The sequence below is a fragment of the Tursiops truncatus genome, chromosome 19 (assembly GCF_011762595.2).
Source record: "Tursiops truncatus isolate mTurTru1 chromosome 19, mTurTru1.mat.Y, whole genome shotgun sequence".
Lineage (NCBI taxonomy): Eukaryota > Metazoa > Chordata > Mammalia > Artiodactyla > Delphinidae > Tursiops > Tursiops truncatus.
The window spans coordinates 10,541,735-10,565,094 of NC_047052.1; the positions used below are offsets into that span (position 1 = coordinate 10,541,735).

The 23,360-nt window shown below is 44.1% G+C and overlaps 1 protein-coding gene and 1 long non-coding RNA gene across 2 annotated transcripts in view; one reads left to right on the plus strand and one right to left on the minus strand.

The window, feature by feature from the left end:
* The window catches only part of ADAMTS18 (ADAM metallopeptidase with thrombospondin type 1 motif 18), a 161,103-nt gene that overhangs the window by 126,722 nt on the left and 11,021 nt on the right, over positions 1-23,360 (plus strand). Inside the window, exons 16-20 of the mRNA XM_073796769.1 lie at positions 3,296-3,437; positions 6,043-6,169; positions 9,738-9,942; positions 12,279-12,464; positions 18,294-18,506. Coding sequence (XP_073652870.1) covers positions 3,296-3,437; positions 6,043-6,169; positions 9,738-9,942; positions 12,279-12,464; positions 18,294-18,506 — 873 coding nt within the window. The remainder of the gene's footprint in view (positions 1-3,295; positions 3,438-6,042; positions 6,170-9,737; positions 9,943-12,278; positions 12,465-18,293; positions 18,507-23,360) is intronic.
* LOC109550797 (uncharacterized) overlaps positions 13,556-23,360 on the minus strand; it is an 84,688-nt gene continuing 74,883 nt past the window's right edge. The window contains exons 7-10 of the long non-coding RNA XR_012328267.1: positions 20,921-21,014; positions 19,890-20,114; positions 18,414-18,537; positions 13,556-18,304 (exon numbers count right to left, since the gene is read on the minus strand). This is a non-coding gene — a long non-coding RNA (uncharacterized lncRNA). The remainder of the gene's footprint in view (positions 18,305-18,413; positions 18,538-19,889; positions 20,115-20,920; positions 21,015-23,360) is intronic.

Genomic DNA, 23,360 nt, shown 5'->3' on the forward strand with positions numbered 1-23,360 from the left:
TTGAAAATGTGCTAAACCACTCTTCAATCACCAGAACATAAGTCCTTGACGTTCAAAAGGCAAGAACTAAAGTTCTTTCTTATTTTCTTTGCATTTCCATTGGGGATCCCTTTCCCCTGCGGCAGTGGAAGTCAGGATCTAGTCTGAATGTGGGGTGGGGTTGTACTAGGAAGCGGAGCTAGGTGAGTGGATTTCTGTCTCTATCACACTTGCCCTTGAACTTGTCTATCTTATGTGCGTGTGTGCTGCAGCTCCATTGTGTTGTAATATCATCCCGATCTTGAGCCTTAGCTCACTGTAACTCTGATACATTTCACCTGTATTTTAGTGCCATGCTCGCACACGTGGTGTGCTGCGTTATTTTCTTCCCTACAAGATCTCTGCATTACTACCGCATAAAGAAAATAGCAACCAAAAGTGTTACATTTGAGATATCCCTTTAACTCAAGGAGAAATTGAGTTGAAATATCCATGGGCATCAGTATTACCTTCTGAATGTGAAATTCCTCTCAAAATTCTAGCTTGATTGTGAACAAAGCTCTAAAGTGTCTCTGTTTACATAATATCACATGAGAGACATTAACAAAAACACTGCAAAACATCTCAAATAAGGAAAGCATTCTATTTATTCAAAATATATGAAATGTTATACCATACCTGAACACATGATTCCAAGAACCCTTTGTATCACTTAGCTGCAAAAATAAGAAAAGCAAAGGCTAGAAGGATCCTCGGAATTCAAAGACTCCTGAGACCTTGATTTTGAGAAGGTTTTCATTGGTGACTAAGGAGAATTAGGCATTTGTTGATTTTAATGGTACTACCTGTTGTGTTTTGTTTGCTTTTTGTTTTGGATGGGGTTGAGGGAAACAAAGACCCATCTGTTAACAATTTGGTTGTTTCTGGGAGCCACCAGGATTTGTTTTGTTGGATGACAAATGATGTCTACACCGTGGAATCTTCAGAGCAAGCCGTAATACTTCTGGAGACATTTACGCTAATAGCGGAGTGGAAAGCATTTTGTAGCATCCTAAGGAGCGGTCTGGTGTAAGCAGGTCCTTGGACTGCTGCCACCCACCCAACTTTAATGGAGGTGGGATCCCACCAGACAGAGCCAGAGCCAGGAGTTCCTATTTTTAACCGGAAACCTGCTTTGCTTCTCGGCCATGAATGCCCAGTTCTGGTGGTCACACACGTTTTTCACAAGACACGGGTTGGGAGAAAACCAGCTGTTTGTATTTACGCTTTGAGCTTGAAAGAAAAAACAAAGAGAAGTAGTTAAGAAAAGAGAAGATCGGGACTTCCCTGGCGGCGCAGTGGTTGAGAGTCCGCCTGCCGATGCAGGGGACGCGGGTTTGTGCCCCGGTCTGGGAAGATCCCACATGCCGCGGAGCGGCTGGGCCCGTGAGCCATGGCCGCTGAGCCTGCGCGTCCGGAGCCTGTTCTCCGCAACGGGAGAGGCCACAACAGTGAGAGGCCCGCGTACCGCCAAAAAAAAAAAAAAAGAGAGAGGATCAGGAAGGGAGGCAAATAATGTGATAATGTGCTTGCCTAAACCAAAAACAAGGTGATATCCAGACACAGAAAACAAACTTACGGTTACCAAAGGGGAAAGGGTCGGGAGGAGGTATAAATCAGGAGCTTGGGATGAACAGATACACACTACTATATATAAAATAGATGAACAACAAGGCCCTACTGTATAGCACAGGGGACTCTATTCGATATCTTTTTTTTTTTTTTTTTTTTTTTGCGGTATGCGGGCCTCTCACTGCTGTGGCCTCTCCCGCTGCGGAGCACAGGCTCCGGACGCGCAGGCTCAGTGGCCATGGCTCACGGGCCCAGCCGCTCCGCGGCACGTGGGATTTTTCCGGACCGGGGCACGAACCCGTGTCCCCTGCATCAGCAGGCGGACTCCCAACCACTGCGCCACCAGGAAAGCCCTATTCAATATCTTGTAATAACCTATGATGGAAAAGAATTTGAAAAAGAATATATATACATACACACATATGCACACACACACACACATAGATACACACACACCTATAACAGAATCACTTTGCTACACCTGAAAGTAACACAACATTGTAAATCAACTATACTCCAAGAAAAAAAAAAAGTGATATCTTACAGTCTTTAGGCACATTTTGTTGGAGGGCCGAAATTCTATTTTAATTTCATTCACCAGTCACCTGTGTGATCTTGCACAAGTTCATTCTTCTCAGTTTTTTTTTTTTTTTCGATGAAAAAATAGACACCTACGTTATAGAGTTGTTAGAGGACTCTTGAAATAATGCATAGAAAAAGCCCGGCAGAGTGTCTGACACCTGGGAAGTGCCTGATAGTGTCAGATTTATCCCAAGTCCTTGCCCTTTTGAGGTCAGATCCGTTCCAGTATATATATTACCAACCACGACGTCTGATCGTATTTCTTTTTGTCTTATCTGCTCATCCTGGTACACAGTTAACAGACACCTACTCTTTGGGCAGATTCTCTTTGGAAATCCTATTGGGAATCTGCCTGGATTCTAAGGTTGATGATAGGGATTCTAAGTGGGGTGTTCTAAGGTTTTCTGAATGCTTCCCTTGTGTCTAGCATCTACTGGCATCCAGGAGAGGGATTATAAGTTGTGGGCCAGGATAAATCCTAAAAGTCTATATACGCTGATTCAATTTCAGCCGTTATCTCTGGAGCACCACCATGACTAGAATCTCTCTACGAGAGTTGTTGAACTGTCTGGTGTCATACCTAAAATAATAGAACAAAGATATATGGGCCAAAGGTTTGAGACCCTAGTGGGGGAAAAGACATTTCAACATCCCAAACCTGGGAGGTTCCACAATATCTACCCAGTATTCAATATGAGAATGATTTCTGCTGAGAGAGTTATGCCTGTTTTGAGAGTTAGCATATTTTAGTATCATGCTAGGCTTTCAAGTTTAAAGTGAAGGTTGAGACCTCATAGTATAACCTCTCCTTCAACATAAGGTAAAAATCTATTTTCTTGCCTTATTCATTGGATATGCGTAGAACTGAGGGTTGTGGGCTTATAGCAAATGTCCTGTTTCCCTACTGTCTTTCTAAATCCCAGTTCTGATGCTCTAGAGGTCCACATGTTAAAGTGTCATGGGCAAACTTTAAATCGACATAAAACCTACTTGGGAACAATGATGTGAACCGGCTTTGAGGTCAAAATGGCATGCAAATATCTCTAAAATGTTCAGTGACATTTCTGGAATTCCAGGGTCTGACCTGTATCTTGATCTCTGATTTGTATCTTACACTGTCCAGATTCTGATGCAAGGCAAAAATCCGGGGATATCTTGGAAGTATGCACTTCCCCAGGTCGTGAATGGAACTCAGCCAGCCTCAGAAAGACACAGCCACACCTGGAGCACAGTGCAGTCAGATTGCTCCTTCTCCTGTGGTGGAGGTAGTTGATTTCCTCACCGTCTTCCACGTCTCTCCTCAAACAGGGTCTTTCACTGGTTTGCAGGGTAGAAATAGAAACATAGTTGTAGAGCACAAACATGGACACCATGGGGGGAATAGTGGCGGGCAGGGGTGGTGGTGGGATGAATTGGGAGATTGGGATTGACATATATACACTATTATGTATAAAATAGATAACTAATAAGAACCTGCTGTATAAAAAATTAAATTCAAAAAAAACATTACAGCAACAGAAAAAAAATGAAATTATGTTCTTCTACTTCAAAGTCATCCATGGTTCCTCTTTGCACTTGGATGAAACCCACGCTCCTCATTGTGGCCCACTGGACCCCGCGTGGTCTGGCCCCCGCCTCAGTTTCCTTTTGTAGAACCCCCCCTCACCTGCCCTGTTTTTTCTTTAAAAAAAAAAACAGGTTCTTTCACTCCAGACGTATTTCCACTGTATGGTTTAAATAAGCAACAAAAGAACTATCTCTATGGGAACTGTCACTGTAAGAAAAAAAAGCAAATATTATTTGTACTCTTCGGGGATTTTCCTAGGTAGAAAGGAACCCACTCACACAAATCTCAAGTCAGCCACAACCAGGACTCAAGAGTTAGGCATCTGAAACTTACAAGGGGGGGAAATAGAAAATATGTGTCCATTTCTTATAAGGATTGAGTCATTGATGGATTTTTCAGCTCACAGCTTCGTGTCTTTCTGTCCTGACTTCTCTGTTGTTGTCAGCCTCCCAGTGGGACTTAGAGAAGGTAGGGGCAAGACAGTGAAAACACACGCAAGGCAGACTTAAGACAGCGATCTGACACGTGGAAGCAGTGGCATTCCAGCCCCGCAGGGAAATGGATTAAATCCGAGAAATAGCCCTTGTAAGGAAGGGAAAAACCACAGCCATCCTCTCAGTGCATAGACGGGAGGCATTTTATTTAGGTCCCAAAATATCACATATTGGTTGGTAAGTCAATCTTTGTCACACTTGCCCTTTGGGAAGAAGAATGAGTCCATAAATGAGTCCATGAAACCAAAGCATGAAGGTTGGTCCCTCATTTCCTCATGCTCAGAGCACCTGGTGACAGTGGGTCTCCCTACTGTGTCCATCCCACTGAGCAAAATGGGCCATCTTGGGACCAGAGACAGAGCCGAAATACAGAAAGTGAAGAAATTCTGTCTTCAGCTGCCCATGCTAGTTAACAAAATATGAAGAAATACTTCTTTTTAAAAATATATATGAAATAATTAAAACGGAATATATTTTTTATTAATACACATTTTAAAAGCAATATGCTATAAAGAAGAAAATAATCTCCCATAATCTTTTAATCAGCAATAGCCAGTGTTAATACTTTGGTCTATATCGTATTCTTTTTCTTAAGCAAACATAAAAACACGTGTTTCACATACTCAGACACATGCCACACATGTATCATTTTATGTTCTTTTTTTAACAGAACAGAAACCATAATCTTTATGCTGTTTTTCACGTAGTCTTCGAGCATGAGCAGTTGTTCATGTATCAAATGCTCTTTGAGATCATTCGCGATAACTTCCTGGTATTCCAGAGAGAGCACAGGTTCCTTGGGAAAGAGAGAGAGTCAATCCATTTTCCATTTACAGGGAATAAATACAACCAAGGGGAGGATGCTGGACAAGTGCATTATGGGATTCTCCTTTGCCTTGAGTTAGCAACACCTTCGTGTGACTCACAGACCATAGCATGTCGGAAGTCTAAGAGAAGACAAGTCCAAATGAATACGTTCTCCAGAAGCAAACTCTTGACTTTAGGGAGTCCCAATATTTTGATCAGTTCCCCCTGAAAGTAAACCCCCTTCAACCTAATCATTCTAGCGGGAGTGACTTTTCACTGTTGCTCAGATTCCATTTTAAGGAAAAGTCCATGTGAATAAAGAGAATTGAAAGAGGGGGCAGCGTTCCTATGTGGGGAGCTGACAAATACAGTTAATCACACACAAAATAAAGTGTATCTTGATGAGAGGTCCTGAAATGAATATCGAAAACAAGGCAGTGGGGTGAACAGACAGAAACAAAAAACCAGAGTCCTTGCGGACAAGTATGAACACATATTCAGTGAGTTCAACTTTTTGTTTATATGCGCACATACTCAGGCAAGTGTAGAAGATGCTTCATGAAAAAGCAAAATCTTAGAGTTTCCACACAGAATTCCCCCAAGAATTTTCTTTGCAGAACATTTTCCATTAGATATGTGCAGTGTGAGTTAAAGCTTCTGGGATACTTCCCTCAAACAGATATTGCCCCGTTTTCAAAATTGTTTTCAATTTCAAAATATTGCTCTGTCTTTATATCGTTCTAGAATCCACGGCAGTCCTGAAAACTAAGACGCTACATGTTAAAAAGTATTAAAATATGAAAACTGTTAGGGGGGGCGTGGCATGAGGGTGGAATTCACATGAGTTGTAGATTTTATCAGAAGGAAGTGTTTTCGTACAATATTTAGGTTCTGTATCTTCAGTAAATTATCAGAACCCTGGTAAACCCGAAGCTGCACTTGGAAACTAAGCGGAATTGGTTACCTGCAATTTTCACTTTGTAACTTCTCATGTCTTATTAGGTTACGTAAGTGTCAAGGCCATTTGCTTACGGGATCAAAACACTCAAGTCAATTCCTCATTCTGCAATGCGAGAGCCAAGCCAGCAACTGAACCCAAAATGTGCAATGCCTTCTCCTGCCCTGCCTAGTAAGTCATCTGGAAATGTCTTTCTGGTTGCATCTGTACTTGAGTGCCTTTATTGTTGATAGGAGATGGTTGAAGCCACTGTTGATGCCTCTGATCCAAAGTGATTCAAAAAAAAAAAAAAAAAAGTCATTCAAAGATAGACAGAATACCCCCCGCCCCACCCCACCCCCCAAAAAAGGCAATATAAGAAAGGAGACGAGAGTTGCAGTTAAAATATATAACTTGAAAAACACAAATTTGCTTCAGACACTCAGACTCTGGCTATGCCAACGTAAGCTTGGGGTAAAAAAAAGGCATAAAGGCATCTTTTTTCAACCTTTTCATAGAGACCCCTCTTCTCTGAACTAAAACAGATATTTAAATAACACAGAATCGTATGTTAGTTAAATTTCTATGTGGTTGTATGCTTAACATTTAGAGAGTCATCCAAGAATTTAAAAATCATATTACTCTGCAACCCATGAAAGCCCAAATGCAAATTACACAGTAGCAAGACACAAAGTTAAAAGGAAGGGTATAGAGCCCAAGTGGTAACCCCATTTTTGATGAAGAGACACGGTGGGGAGCTCAGTGGGTTTGCTTTTGGATTGATTTTAGCCACACTACTATTTGAACGCTAGTTTTAACTAATGTTCCCAGCCAAATGGAGTCTCTTCTTGTTTGATTTATCTTCTGCCAAATGTATTTATATAGAGTTGACAGGGTTTCTTCTGCAGCACTGTTGTGTTCCCTGCTGTTTCCGATCATCTTAATAAGTAGTGTTTGCTTTGTGGTGATGCGATTATATTGCACAGTCTTTTTATATACATACAGATTTTTTTCCCTGTAAATAGTGTATTTGTCATAATCGTTTGGGGCTTCAGCTCCCCACCAATCCCCTAGGCCCAATTGTCAACTCCGTTTTTCCCTTAGAGTTTGGAACCAGCTGTATCCTGAACACAAAAAGGAGAAAGACATGTGGGGGGCTTCCATGGAATTTTCTCTCTTGCTAAGAAATGTCTGGCTCTAAAAATATCCCGTGGCTCTAAGACGTGATAACCAGACAGTGTTACTGATCCTTGTGGAATAATCTCTCCCTTAGATGGGGGGGTGTGTGCGCGCATGTGTGTGTACGTTTAGGTACGTGTAGGGATTGTCAGTACACTTGAATGTAAGCTAATGTTTTCTTATTTTAAGCCTCCTTTCCATCATTGTTTATCTCCGCCAAGAAAAGAAAGAAACCCCATTCGTATGTACCTCCATGAAAAGGGAGAGAGAGCGTTAGTCATGCTTAACTCCCAGAACTTTCCTGATAGCTCCACGTAGAAATGATATTCTGTGCAGTAACAAGTTTGCTGGCTCTTTAAAAGCAGAACAGCCCCTGCAGTGACTCTGCAGAGTTGGAGTGAAATGGGCAGTGTCTTTTGTTTCTTTTCCCTTTTATGCCACCCTTTTTTTTTTTTTTTTTTTTTTTTTGGCCTCGCAGTGAGAGGCATGCAGGATCTTAGTTCCCTGACTGGGGATCAAACCTGCGAAGTCCTAACAACTGGACTTCCAGGGAATTCCCTGCAACCCTATTATTTATCTCAGTATTTCCTGTTGAATAATGGGACCTTTTAGGGACTATTCTTCTGCAGAGATATACTAGAAATAAGGGCTTAGACTATTAGAGCTCTAAGGACAAAGGAGTTCATCTGATCTAACTCCATTATTTTCCCATGTAATGACCATGTTATATGTCCTACGGTACGCCAGGCCCTCAGCTGAGGACTGGAAGATGGAGATGAATAGCTTGTATTTCCTGCCATCAATGAACCCACCATCGAATGGAAGAGGTGGATGTGTAAACAGATAATTGAGATGCAGTGAGATACGTGCTATAAAAATGATAAATATAGGGCTTCCCTGGTGGCGCAGTGGTTGAGAGTCCGCCTGCCAATGCAGGGGACACGGGTTCGTGCCCCGGTCCGGGAGGATCCCACATGCCGCGGAGCGGCTGGGCCCATGAGCCATGGCCGCTGGGCCTGCGCGTCCGGAGCCTGTGCTCCACAACGGGAGAGGCCACAACGGTGAGAGGCCCGCGTACCACAAAAAAAAAAAAAAAAAATGATAAATATAAAAAATCAGTAAGGGGACTTCCCTGGTGGTCCAGCGGTCAGGACTCTGCACAAGGCACAAGACACGGCCAAAAAAAAAAAAAAAAGGCAATAAGGGAGAAAATGGAAAGTGGAGGAATCAGGTCTGTGAGGTCGGGGTTGATTAAAACTAATAATTTCATGATAATATATATCTTTTCTTTGCATCTTACTGTAAGAGAAAATGATTATACAAATACAAGGAGTTCTTTTATTTGGTATCATCTCTCTAACTAAGATAACATGGATTATGCAATGTTTTAGAATCCTAGAACTCATGTGCTAAATTCTCTGGACTAACAGAAAGGTCTTTAACCTCGCGCCTCAGGCTTGAGGGGGGCAGGGGAAACCAGAGCAAATATCCTAGGACTAGGAAGATGCAGAAATGCAGACGTGTAACAAACACACATTTGGTCTCGGTGATGTTTTTATGCTTTCAAATGATACTTAGAAGATTTGTAAACCAAGAGCAGTTTTAGACATTGATGCTTTGAAACGTATCGTGATCCTATCTGGTGGATCTTCTTAATGCTAGGCCTTCGAATCAGAGAATTTCAATTAATCACAGCCAGTTGTTGACAAGGATTCTTGGTTGCAGTTAACCATTCTTCAGTGTACACCAAGTCTCAGACAGCTGTGAAAAAAAAAGTAGCGACCTGGCAATCTTTAAATAAAGAATTCGAGATTATATCTCTAACCCATCAGTAAAGTTTAAGGCTAACCAGAAAAAGTTATTTCTAAGTAGGGAACCACCTACTTAGAAATAGTCTTTGTAAGACCCTCCCTGAATGTGCCCCTCTCTCTTTCAGATGCTCGCACGCGCACACACACACACACACACACCTCTCTCTTCCCCCTCACTGAACCCGTTTCATTAGTCTCATTATTGTACTTTTATTAACTTCTTTGTAGCAATTATCAGCAAGTATCTTCTTTATTTGTCCACATAGCCACCTCTTCCATAAGCTTCTTAATGGGAAAAGCATTGCTTCATCCATCTTTTCCAACCCTAATGCCTAGGAGATCCCGTGGCGCAGGGTTTAAGATCCCAATTGGCTGAACGAATGAATCGCTCACACTTCCAGATGGCACATGTTTCTTTGCCTGCAGAGGACAGGAACGTATTTTTCCTGTCACGTGGTGATTCCATGTGATTCCCTACAAATGGACCACACTCCTGCAGAGGACAGGAACGTATTTTTCCTATCACGTGGTGCAGAGGACAGGAACGTATTTTTCCTATCACGTGGTGATTCCATGTGATTCCCTACAAATGGACCACACTCACGTAGGCTTGAAAATCTATGAAAGCAGAATCAGTATGAATTGGCCATATTGGTTCTACAGTTGACCTTAGACTTTCATCAGGTGGTTAATCTTTCACAGTAACTGCTTTGGAATTGATGATCCTTAGTCTTAGCTTCACCAGAAGTAATTCTGTCTTTCACTGAAAGCTGGAAGCCAGGTGAATGGAGCGTGTGCAGCCGGTCATGTGCGGGGGGCCAGCAGAGCCGGAAGGTCCAGTGTGTCCAGAAGAAGCCCTTCCAAAAGGAGGAAGCGGTGTTGCATTCTCTCTGCCCAGTGAGCACACCCACTCAGGTTCAAGTCTGCAACAGCCATGCCTGCCCTCCAGAATGGAGCCCTGGGCCCTGGTCTCAGGTAAGTGGCAAAGGCTTGGAGTCATTGGATTCATTCCCCGTGGAAAAGGAAGGTGACAAAAATATGGGTGGTATCTTTTTTCCCCTAAGAGTGTCTCAGCTGTTGGTACGTTTGTGGGAATCACACTGAGTTAATGGGAAATGGGGCATTTGAATGAGCATTTGTAACGATGCTGATGCAGCCGGAAGTGTGAGACCCCCCCTGTACGACAGCTTAGAATACTTCAAAGTCTGATCTCCTAAAAAATTAGAATATGGAGGCCATTTAGGCTAGACTAGTGAGTGTTGGAGGATTGGCAGATGAAACTGGCTACTGAATTCTCCAAAGCAAACAGAAAATAGCAAGAACTAGGCATAGAAACGTAGAACGAGGCATCATCTTGCTTCAGTGATAAGAGGTGCAGTTATTAGGCTACAGAGAGGAGTTGGGCGTGAAGTTGGCTCTTGCCTCGAACTCCCAATGAAAGGTACAAACTCATGAAGTTGGAAGAGCCCTAGAACTACCTGACATTCACAACTCAGAGGGTCTCAGCTGGAGGCAGTTTGCCCCCTAGGGGAATTTGGCCGTGGAGACATTTTGATCGTCGCAGCTCTGGAGGATGGTACTACTGGCATCTGGTTGGTAGAGGGAAACATCCTACCATGCACAGGGCATTGTAAAAAATGTCTGGCCCCCCGACATTATCTGGTCCAAAATGTGCCAAGAACCCTGGTACACAGCATCCTTGCAGGTGAGAGCCCAGCCTCTGCCCAACCATGGATGGCAAGCAGAGGTTTCATCACCTGAACTATGAAGACAGGTAGGAGCCCCTGACCACATTTCTACCGAGTTTCCGCATAGGGTGCATTACATCCTGGACAGTATTGATTTCGGACGCAGTTTAGCCTTGCACCCTCACACCCCCTTTTATTTGACAGCTAAAACCAAATATGTCCTTTTGAGAACTTACTCAGTATGAAAGGGGTCCTTCAGAACTGTGATAGCCACCAGCTCTTCCATTAGAGACCAGGGCTCTGGAAACCATTTGGGAAGCAATTTAAACATTTTACCATGCTGGAAAAAAATCGCGATAAATAAGAATTCTATTGAATAAGAATTTAACTACTTGGATGTTATGAACATGAATGAGAGATGTTTAGGGGTGCAGAGCCCTGGTCTGATATCAGACGAATTTGCCCATCTCCACAACTTGGCAGACGGTCGATTCATCTTGGTCAAGGTACCTAAGCTCTGTGACTCAGACACCTCCTTTGTAAAATGGGATAATAGCAGTTATCTCATGGGCTGTTTAGAGGGTCATGTGATACAGGCCCTGGTATACACTAAGGTATATCACCGTGCACAGAAGGCATTCAATAAACATTCTCTGCTGTGGTTTGCAGAGAGATGATGATTATGATATCGTCATCATCCTGTCTCCATCTCCCTTAGAAATAGGAAGAATGAGAATTCCCACCGGTCCTCTGAGCAGGCTTGGAACGGTGCCCCAGATGTTTGCAAACTCAGACAGCCAAGACAAGCGGGACCACATCTCGTGCGGCCCTTCTGAGAGGCCAACAAGAAGACTGTAAAGGCCAGGGAGGGGACACGTCCCTTGAGGGCACACCCCAGCCTGGGGCCAAAGTCTTCTAAGTGATCTTGGCAACTCGTGAAGCACAAATCCGAAAGCCAGGAGATGATTTGCCGCCTACATATTTCACAGTGCTTGTGAAGGTCAAGACAGTAAGAGTAGAAGAGTATGAGACCACCGTGCACAGTTACCTCCAAATATTTGACGAGTGTCGACTTAGTTTTTCCCCAAGAGTTAGCACAGTGCCCCGCCTAGAAACAGCAGATGTTAGGGGCAGGAATTGGACACTCCCAGCCCATTTTCATAAATGTCACGGTCTGTTGCCGTCCCTATTGTACATATTATACTTTGCTATTATTCTCCTTGTCCGAAGCACTGACAGTCCTCTTTCACCAATGCCCAGATTGACTCTGCCTTGTGCCAGAGAGAGATACAGTTACATCCATGAATAGGCCCTGTACCATTTTCCAAATTGTTATCATGTGTGCTGTGCACAGAACCCCTCTCTTCTCCATTAAGAATAAAACTTGTCTTCAGACCTGGGGCAACACAGCAACCCCTGGGCATTCAGAATGTTGAAAGGGAACAGTAATCTGTACTTAGAGGCTCTGGAGGGAGGAAAGATTTATTCTGCTGGCTGCAAGGGATTTTATTGGGCATTTGGTTCTAGTGCTTAAAAATTGCTCTGTAAACCCTTCATTAATACATTCGTCTGGAAGACAGTCTTTTGAGACTAGCATGTACATGCCTTTTTTTAAATCTCAAGTGTTCTAAGACCTGTGGACGAGGGGTGAGGAGACGTGAAGTCCTGTGTAAAAGTTCTGCCACGGTAGAGGACGTCCCTGAGAGCTTGTGTGCCAGCAGCCCGAGACCAGAATCGCAGGAGGGCTGCGTCCTAGGACGATGTCCCAAGAACAGTCGGCTCCAGTGGGTCGTCTCTTCGTGGAGTGAGGTATGAGTTTAGATGTAGTGCTGGGTTTTGTTGGGAATGCTCAGCTCATCCCCCAGCATCCACTCAGTGCTCCTCTCTGTTCCACACGTGTATACCAAGTGGCTGCTTACTATTCACTCTTCCCTGCTGACTTCTTCCTCGCATGTTAATAAAGCACCCATCACACTGACTGGGCAGTGCCTGGGCCGTGGAGGTACCAAACCGTACGTATAAAGCATGGGTATAAAAATACAGGTGGGACTTCCCTGGCGGCGCAGTGGTTGGGAATCCGCCTGCCAATGCAGGGGACGCGGGCTCGAGCCCTGGTCCGGGAAGATCCCACGTGCCGCGGAGCAACTAAAAGCCCGTGCGCCACAACTACTGAGCCTGCGCTCTAGAGCCTGCTAGCCGCAACAAGAGAAAGCCAAGGCACAGCAACGAAGACCCAACGCAGCCAAAAATAAATAATTTATATAAATTAAAAAAAATACAGGTAAGGTAAGCAGAGTGCTGAGGTAGAGGTCTGTGATCCCACGGGAGAGCCTGAGGTCCACCCAACCCCCGCGTCAGGAGGAGACCTTGGCAGAAGAGACTTTCCAGGGAGTGAGAGCCTGAGGGATGAGCAGGAATCAGGCAAAGCCAGGGCCAGGGCTGTTCAGACAGAGGGTGCACCCTACGCAAGGGAGAGACCGGAGAATATAACGCAGTCAGGGCGGAACTGGGCAGGGGGTCGGGGTGGAAGCTGGAGGTTTCATCAGGCACAGCTCGTGAGGGCCGGGGGTGGCGGGCTACAAATATATCCTATAAAGGTTGGGGAGCTATTTAAAATTTTAAATAAAGCAGTGGAACGATCAGGTTTTCATCTCAGACAGAGGGGAACCCAAAGCCAGAGGCAGCAAAGCCGCTTGCCTGGATGTTGCAGTGATGAAAATGAAAGATGAAAGTTTTCCAGGGATGGCAGGAAGCAGGGTCTTTGAGAGTTCCTAAAGAAGCCGGCTGGTACCTTCAGGCATATGTTGGGTAGGGGAGAGGGAAGATTTAAAGATGCCCCCCAGACTTCTAGCTTGGGAAAATCCTTTGAGTTCACAGGCATAGGAAACATGAGAAAAGACGCCAAACCGCAAGTGTCCATCAGAAACACGTAAGGCGAGGTCTCTGCTCTTATGGAGTCCACCGTCTGGTGAGCAAGACAGATGCCCAGAAAGAGAAAAGGTCACTAGTGGGGATGGTGAGGTCCAGTAGTGGAGGGGCTTCTATCCCAACAGCCTCTGGGTCTTTTCCATCAATGCCCTTTCATTGTATGTAGATGACAAGTATAGAGCAACGCGTCCGCCTCTCTCCTCCTCGCTCATTTTCTTTAAGAGACATTATAACCTAATGGCTAAAGGCATGGGCTTGAATCAGACTTAGCCCATTAAAAAGCAGCCTTCAGTGATTACTACAGGTGTGACCTTGGGCTAAGCCTCATTTTCCTCCTTGGCACCTTGGAGCCAACACTTGTACCTCCCTCCCTCATAGAGCTACTGTAAGTATAAGCTCAGTGTTATCCTTTATTTATTTTATCTTTATTGAAGTAGAGTTGATTTACAGTGTTGTGCTAATTTCTGCTGTACAGCAAAGTGACTCAGTTATACACATGTATACATTCTTTTCTATATTCTTTTCCATTATGGTTTATCCCTGGAGATTGGATATAGTTCCCTGTACTATACAGCAGGACCTTGTAGTTTATCCATTCTAAATGTAATAATTTGCATCTACTAACCCCAGACTCCCAATCCATCGCTCTCCCTCCACCCCTCCGTTTTGGCAACCACAAGTTTGTTCACTATGTCTGTGTGTCTGTTTCTGTTTCATAGATAGGTTCATTTGTGTCATATCTTCGATTCCACATATAAGTGATACCATATGGTATTTGTCTTTCTCCTTCTAACTTATTTCACTTAGTATGATAATCTCTAGATCCATCCATATTGCTGCAAATGGCATAATTTCATTCTTTTTTATGGCTGAGTAATATCCCATTGCATATATGTACCACATTTTCTTTATCCATTCGTCTGTCAATAGACATTTAGGTTGGTTCCATGTCTTGGCTATTGTGAATAGTACTGCTATGAACGTAGGGGTGCATGTATCATTTTGAGTTAAAGTTTTTTGTCTGGTTATATGCTGGATCATGTGGCAATTCTATTTTTAGTTTTCTGAGGAACCTCCATACGGTTTTCCACAGTGCCTGCACCAACTTACATTCCCACCAACAGGGCAGGAGCGTTCCCTTTTCTCCACACCCTCTCCAGCATTTGTTATTTGTAGACTTTTTAATAATGGCCATCTGACCAGTGTGAGGTGGTACCTCACTGTAGTTTTGATGTGCATTTCCCTAATAATTAGTGATGTTGAGCATCTCTTCACGTGCCTATTGGCCATTTGTACGCCTTCTTTGGAGAAATGTTTATTTAGGTCTTCTGCCCATTTTTCAATTGGGTTGTTTTTTCTGTTGTTAAGTTGTATGAGCTGTTTGTATATTTTGGAGATTAAGCCCTTGTTGGTTGCATCATCTGCAAAAGTTTTCTCCCGTTCCACAGGTTTTCAGTTTTTTTATGGTTTCCTTTGCTGTAAAAAACCTTGTAAGTTTGATTGGGTCCCACTTGTTTATTTTTGTTTTTATTTCTATTGCCTTGGGAAGCTGACCTAAGAAAACACTGGTATGATTTATGTCAGAGAACGTTTTGCCTATGCTCTCTTCTAGGAGTTCTACAGTGTCATGTTTTATGTTTAAGTCTTTAAGGCATTTTTCATTTCTTATTTTATTTGGGTTCTCTTTTTCTTCTTGGTGAGTCTGGTCAGAGGTTTGTCAATTTCATTTATCCTTTCAAAGAACCAGTTCTTGATTTTATTTTTTTCTATTGTTTTTTAATCTGTTTTATTTCCTCTAAACTGTATTGTTTCCTTCTTTCTGCTGCCTTTCGTTTGTTTACTCTCCTTTTTCTAATTTACTCTCCTTTTTCTAATTATTTCAGGTAGTAGGTTAGGTTGTTTGAGATTTTTCTTGTTGTTTTGAGGAAGGCATGTATTTCTAGGAACTTCCCTGTAAGAACTGATTTTGCTGCATCCCATAGCTTTTGTGTGGTCGTGCTTTCATTTCATTTGTTTCAAGGTACTTTTTAGTTTCTTTTTTGATTTCCTTGTTGACCCATTGGTTTTTCTAGTAGCACATCGTTTAGTCTCCATGTAATCGGTTTTTTTCTCATTTCTTTTCCTATGGTTGATTTCTAGTTTCATGCCATTGCGGTCAGAGAAGATGCTCAAAATAATTTCTATACTCTTAAATGTGTTGAGGTTAGTTTTGTGCCCTAGTATGTGGTCAGTCCTAGAGAATGTTCCATGTGTACTTGAAAAGAATGTGTATTCTGGTTTGTTTGGGTTTTTTTGATGTAATGTCCCAAAAATATCAATTAAGTGTAACTGTTCTATTGTATCATTTAGGATCTCTGTTGTCTTTGATTTTCTGTCTAGAAGATACGTCCATTGATGTGAGTGGGGTGTTAAAGGGAGAGATTGACAGGAATACAATAATAGTTGGAGACTTTATGTCTGTTAGGACTTGTTTATGTATTTTAGTGCTCCTATATTAGGAGTTAAGGAGTGTAAAATCCTCTTCTTGTAGTGACCCTCTTATCATTATATAGTGTCCTTCTTTAAAACAGAGGCCATAAAGAAAAAGTCTATTTTGTCTGATACAAGTATTGTGACTCCCGCTTTCTTGTCGTTTCTGTTTGTATGAAGTATCTTCTTCCATCCCCTCATTTTCAATCTATTTGTGTCCTCTGCCCTACGGTGGGTCTCTTGTATTTTAATCCAGTCTGCCACTCTGTGTCTTTTGATTGGAGCATTCAGTCCATTGACATTTAAGGTAATTATTGATACATATGTATTTATTGCCATTTTAAACCTTGTTTTCCAGTTAATTCTGTTTCTTCTTTGTTCCGTTCTTCTTGTTTTTCTTTTTGTGGTTTAATGATTTCCTTTTATTTTATGCTTGTGTTTTCTTCCTTTTGGTTTTTGTGAATCTATTGTACGTTTTTGATTTGTGGTTGCCCTGTTTTTCAAGTATGTTCACCTCTTCCTATATCTGCTTGCTTTAGACTGATAGTCAAATAGGCTCAAAGACATTCTAAAAAAAAAAATCTACATTTTCTTACTCTTTCCCCACATTTTATGATTTTCATGTCCTTTTGTACATCTTCTTGTTTATCCTTTTGCTGTTCCTGTGTTTATCATTGCTTTCACAGATAGGTTTTTTTTTCCTTTTGATCTGTATATTGAATTCTTTAAGTGATTTACTTTCCATTTGTGATTTCCTCCTTCCTATATCTTCCTTTCTGTTTAGAAAAGACCTTTCAGTAGTTCTTCTAGGATGGGTTTAGTACTGCTGTATTCTTTTAGTTTTTGCTTGTCTGAGAAATTCTTTCCCTCCCCTTCTATTCGAAATGGTAATCTTGCTGGGTAGAGTAACCTAGGTTGCAGACTTTCCCCTCCAGGACTTTGCTGCCGAGAGTGCCCTCACAGAGAAAGAAGCTCCTATGGCAGTCCTGCCCCCCTCCTAGCACACCCCCCCCCCAAACAATAGTGCCTTGCCTCTCTAATGGGCCCAGGCTTCTTTCTCAGCTGGGGCATACCACGCCCTAGCCCCCTCTGGGTGTCTCCAAGCAACCGACCCCAGTCCTCTCCCTGGGTCTGACCTCCAAATCCCGAGCGTCAGCACCCAGCCCCTGCCTGCCTCAGCGGAGGAGCATCTCAGGCTAGGGGGTGCCGGGCAGTGGTACCAACCCTCCATGCAGGTCTCTCTCCTCTTTGCCCTCTACAAACTGGTTGCTGTGCTCCTCCAAGGCTCCAAAGCTTCCCCTCTGTCCTGGTTGATCTCCCTGCCAGTGAGGGGACTTCCCAGGGTGCAGAAAGCCTTCCCCTTGCACAGTTTCCTCCCAGGGGCACAGATCCTGTCCCAATTCCTCTTTTTTTTCCTTTTTTCTTTTGTCCTACCCAGTTATGTGGAGATTTTCTTACCCTTTTGAAAGTCTGAGGTCTCCTGCCAGGGTTCAGTAGATGTTCTGTGAGAATCATTCCACGTGCAGGTGTATTTTTGATGTGTTTGTGGCAGAAGGTGAGCTCCATACCCTGGTCCTCCAGCATCTCGATCCCATCCCTGTCCTTCGTTATTTATGATGGTTACACGGATGCCAGTTCTGACGGATTTATTCAGTTCATCAAGGCTTCGTACAGTATTCCATAATACTGTTTAAAACCAAAACAGGTTTTCTCATACTTTTCATCAGCCTCCATCCTTCTCTGTTTTTCCTGCCATACCACAGCTGCAGGTTGTATCTCAGCCAAGAGGGACGCAGGGTAAAAATGAAGGCAAGTTACTTGTGATCTGACGGTTCTTCCCCTGCCCTGCTTCCTTGGCACACCGAGCCCTGACTCTGCAGCGAGGCCTCAGGTATTCCTGGACATCCAGTCACTACACAGAGATCCTGATCACATCCTCTGCCAATCTTGTCTTTCTCTCGGACTTTGTCTCACTCCCTCCACGTGGCGTCTCCTGGTCCTGCTGGGCAGGGCCTCATTCTGTTCTACGGTACGGATGAATTCTGTGACTCCGATTCTCTGGCCTCTACAGCACGAGGGACTGGGTGCAGTGCTCTCGGGATCCAGGCGTGGTGTGGTTGACGTGCTGCAGTCCCGTCCCTCGGATTACACGTGGATGGTGCCTCCTTAGGTCAGAACGCATCTGCTCAGCAGACGTAACGGTGGAGCCTGCACACTGACGCCTCTTTTCTTGGCCCCTAGTGTTCCGCTAGCTGTGGTTTGGGGGTAAGGAAGAGGGAAATGAAATGCAGCGAGAAGGCCTTCCAGGGCAAGCTGGTAACCCTCCCTGAGCGACGGTGCCGCAATATTAAGAAACCAAACCTGGACTTGGAAGAAACCTGCAACCGAGGGGCGTGTCCAGCCCGTCCAGTGTACAGTATGGCAGCTGGGTGGTATTCGTCGCCATGGCAACAGGTGAGTGCACACAGATTGAGGGATTTTACACCTAGGAGAGATTCAAGAAAAGGAGGCAGTTTACAACTGCTGCTGTTACAGACCTGTCCAAACAACCTGAGCTCCTTGGCCAGCTCCACTGCCCATGCGGCCCTGGGCAGATTCCATCATCTGTGAGCCTCCATTTTCACATCTAGAAAATTGAGATGATACTATCTTGCAGAGCTGGGTTTTTTTTTTTTTTCTTGCGGAGCACAGGCTCCGGACGCGCAGGCTCAGTGGCCATGGCTCACGGGCCCAGCCGCTCCGTGGCATGTGGGATCTTCCCGGACCGGGGCACAAACCCGTGTCCCCTGCATCGGCAGGCGGACTCTCAGCCACTGCGCCACCAGGGAGGCCTTTTGTAATGAGTAAATAAAGTCCTTAGTCCCAGGGCCGTCACATCGTGCTGGTGTTCAAACCATCACGAGAGTCTTCTGTATTTTAGAAATGCTGCTCAGAGGCTTGACTCGCTTGGTTTTTATGTCATGTTTCTGAATAATATAATAGCTAACTTTTGTCAAACGCTTTCTACGCTACGGACTGTACATGCATCCTCTATTCCCTCCGTTCATCCTGGAGGATTATCAGTGGGTATTACTGTCCCTATTTTGAGGCAGGTAAAGCTCAGTGACTTCGGCAATTCAGCCAAAGACACCCAGCTTTTAAACTCAGATCCTCGAAAGACTTGGAGGCAACTTTAGACACACTGCTTTGGGCTAGGATTGGTATGTGATGCTAAGTCTTAGAGAATAATATGCCCTCAGGAATCCAAAGCTGTGTTTTGGTCCGTGCGTTGTTACAACCAATGGGAGTTACATAGCTCTTTTGAGACCCCACTGGCTTGAGAGGTGCTACCCACCTCATCATGCAACACAGGAGCCAGGTAGGTTTGGGTATGTATTGGGGAGGCTCTGGGAACTAAAACATGGAGGAAAGATCAGGAAATTAGCATGATTGCATCTCTCTAATTGGCTAGGCTCCTACTAGGGGCTATGCCTTCTGCTATGAATTCCTTTTAAAATTTTAACAGATTTGGAAATTGATTCATGTAAAATCATTTAGATCAGCGATCAGCAAATAATTTCCAGTGGGCAAATCATCTCCGCCAGCTGCTGCCTGGATAAACTTTTATTAGCGCACAGCCATGCTCATTTGTTTGTGGTGTTCACGGCTGCTTTAGTGCTGCAAAGGCAAAGTTGAGTAACTGCAACAAAAATCGTATGGCCCATAAAGCCTAAAATACGTACTACTGTGAGAGGAGAGTTCCCCAGATGACAGAGTAGGAGTTCACCCCCTCTCACGGGCACACCAAAATAACAACTATTTACAGAACGACAATTGACGACAAAGACCGGAACCTACCAGAAAAGATCTTCTGCAACTAAAGATGTAACGAAGGAGCCACAGTGAGATGGGTAGGAGAGGCAGAGTCGCAGTATACCCCCAGGTGGGTGATTCGCAAATGGGAGAATCGCTACAGTTGCAGAGCTTGTCCCCAGGGAGCGAGGGATCTGTACCAGGAAGATGAGCCTTCAGGACGTCTGGCCTTGGAGGCCAGTGGAGCTTACTTTCAGGAGTTCCGGAGCACTGTGGGAAACAGAGACACCGCTCTTAAAGGGTGCACACAGAATGTCACACGCTCTGAGACCTAGGGCATAAGCAATGCTTAGAAAGGAGCCTGGGTCAGACCTACCTGCTGATCTTGGAGAGTCTCCTGGAGAAGAAGGAAGCAACTGGAACAAACCCTGGGTACAGACACTGGCATTGGGGGAGCTCATTCTACCACATGGACACTAGTGCTGGCAAGCGCCATTTTGTAACCTCCCTCGAGCTGATTGGCCTAGGGATCCAGCCCTGCCTACCAGCCTAAAGGCACCAGTACTGGGACGCCTCAGGCCAAGCAGTTTAACTAGGTGCAGATGCTGCCCCACCCACCAGCAAAGAGGCTGCCTTAAGACTCCCTGGGCCCAAGCCCAGCCTACCGGTGAGGCTGCTCTAGCCTCAGAACCAGCCTCACCCACCAGCAGGTGGACAGCAGCCTCAGGACAACTGCAGCCATGGCGGGACCCAGCCCACCCACCAGCAGGCCAACACCAGGTCTAAGATACCTTGGCTGCCAGCTGCCCTGGGATCCAGCCCAACTCATCAGTAGGCCAACACAAGCTGTGAGACATGCCAGGCCCACAGCAGCTGTGTCAGAAAATGGCTTTACCCACCAACATTTAGACACAACCTCTGGGACCACTGGACTCTGCAGCCAGACGACAGGACCTGACTTTGCCTGCCACTGGGCTGGCACTAGCCCCAGGACCTGGCTGAATGCACCAGTAGGTGGGCCTCAGCCCTGGGATCTCCTGGACCCTGACCCTGCTCCCCAGCAAGCCAGCACTAACCCCAGGGTTCTGCAGCCAGCCACCTTGTGACACAGCCTCACCAAGCAGCAGTCAGCAGCCTCTGCACAAGGCAGGGCAGTAAAAGGAATCCACGCTGGAAAAGAAGAAGTAACACTGTCACTGTTTGTAGATGACATTATACTGTACATAGAAACTCCTAAAGATACACCACCAAAAAACTACCACAGCTCATCAATGGATTTGGTAAAGCTGTAGGATACAAAATTAATGTACAGAAATGTGTTATATTTCCATACACTAATAACAACCTGTCAGAGAAATTAAACAGTCCCATTTACAATTACCTCAAAAAGAATAAAATACCTAGGAATAAACCTACCCAAGGAGGTAAAGGACCTGTACTCATAAAACTATAAGACACTGATCAAAGAAACTGAAGAGGTCATAAACAGATGGAAAGATATACTGTGTTTGTGGATTAGAAGAATTAATATAATTAATATTGTCAAAATGATCATACTACCCGAGGCAATCTACATATTCAGTGCAATCCCTATCAAAATACCAATAGCATTTTTCACAGAACTGGAACAAATAATCTTAAAATTTGTTTGGAAACAAAAGAGACCCTAAATAGCCAAAACAGTCTTGAGAAAGAAGAACAGAACTGGAGGTATCATGCTCCCTGACTTCAGACTATACTAAAAAACTACGGTAATCTAAACAGTATGATACTGGCACAAAAACAGACACATGGATTAATGGGACCGAATAGAGAGCCCAGAATTAAACCCATGCACTTAAGGTCAATTAATCTACAATGAAGGAGGCGAGAATATACAGTGGAGAAAATAGTCTCTTCAATTAGTGGTACTGGGAAAACTGTACTACTGCATGTAAAAGAATGAAATTAGTACATTTTCTCATACCATATACAAAAATAAACTCAAAATGGAGTAAAGACCTAAATGTAAGACCAGAAACCATAAAACTCCTAGAAGAAAACATAGGCAGAACATTCTTTTACATAAATTGTAGCAATGTGTTTTTAGGTCTGCCTCCTCAGGCAAAGGAAACTAAAGCAAAAATAAACACATGGGATCTAATTAAACTTAAAAACTTTTCACATCAGAGGAAACCATAGACAAAATGAAATGACAACCTACCGACTGGGAGGAAATATTTGCAAATGATGTGACTAATAAGGGGATAATATCCAAAATATATACACAACTCACACAAATCCATATCAAAAAACAAAACAACCCAATCAAAAATGGGCAGAAGAACTGAATAAACACTTTTCCAAAGAGGACATGCAGATGGCCAAAGAGTACATGAAAAGATGCTCAACATCACTGATCGTCAGAGAAATGCAAATCAAAACCACAGTGAGGGGCTTCCCTGGTGGCACAGTGGTTAAGAATCTGCCTGCTAATGCAGGGGACACGGGTTCAAGCCCTGGTCCTAGAAGATCCCACATGCCGCAGAGCAGCTGAGCCCACGCGCCACAACTACTGAGCCTGCACTCTTGAGCCCGCATGCCGCAACTACTGAGCCTGCGTGCCTAGAGCCCGTGCTCCACGACGAGAGAAGCCACTGCGATGAGAAGCCCACACTGAAGAGTAGCCCCCACTCGCCCTGCAACTACAGGAAGCCCGCCCGCACACAGCAACGAAGACCCAACGCAGCCAAAAATAAAGTTACATTAAAAAAAAAAAACACAGTGAGATGTTACCTCACACCTCTTAGTATGGCTATCATCAAAAAGAACGCAAATAACAAATGTTGGCGAGGATGTGGAGAAAAGGGAACCCCTATACACTGTTGGTGGGAATGTAAATTGGTGCAGACACTGTGGAAAATAGTATGGACATTCCTCAAAAAACTAAAAATAGAACTACCATATGACCCAGCAGTTCAACTCCTGGGTATGTATCCAAAGAAAAAGAAAACACTAATTCAAAAAGATACATGCGGGGCTTCCCTGGTGGCGCAGTGGTTGAGAATCCGCCTGCCGATGCAGGGTACACGGGTTCGTACCCCGGTCTGGGAAGATCCCACATGCCGCGGAGCGGTTAGGCCCGTGAGCCAGGGCCGCTGAGCCTGGGCGTCCAGAGCCTGTGCTCCGCAACGGGAGAGGCCACAACAGTGAGAGGCCCGCGTACAACAAAAAAAAAAAAAAAAAAAAAAAACAAAAAAAAACAAAAAGATACATGCACCCTAATTTTCATAACAGCATTATTTACAATCACCAAGATATGAAAGCAAACTAAGTACCTATCAACAGATGAGTGGATAAAGAAGATGTGGTACATGTATATAATGGACTACTACTCAGCCATAAAAAAGGAAATAATGCCATTTGCAGCAACATCAATGGACCAGGAAGGTATTATGCTTAGTGAAATAAGTCAGATAGAGAAGGATAAACACTGTTATCACTTATATGTAGAATGTAAAAAATATAGAGAACCAG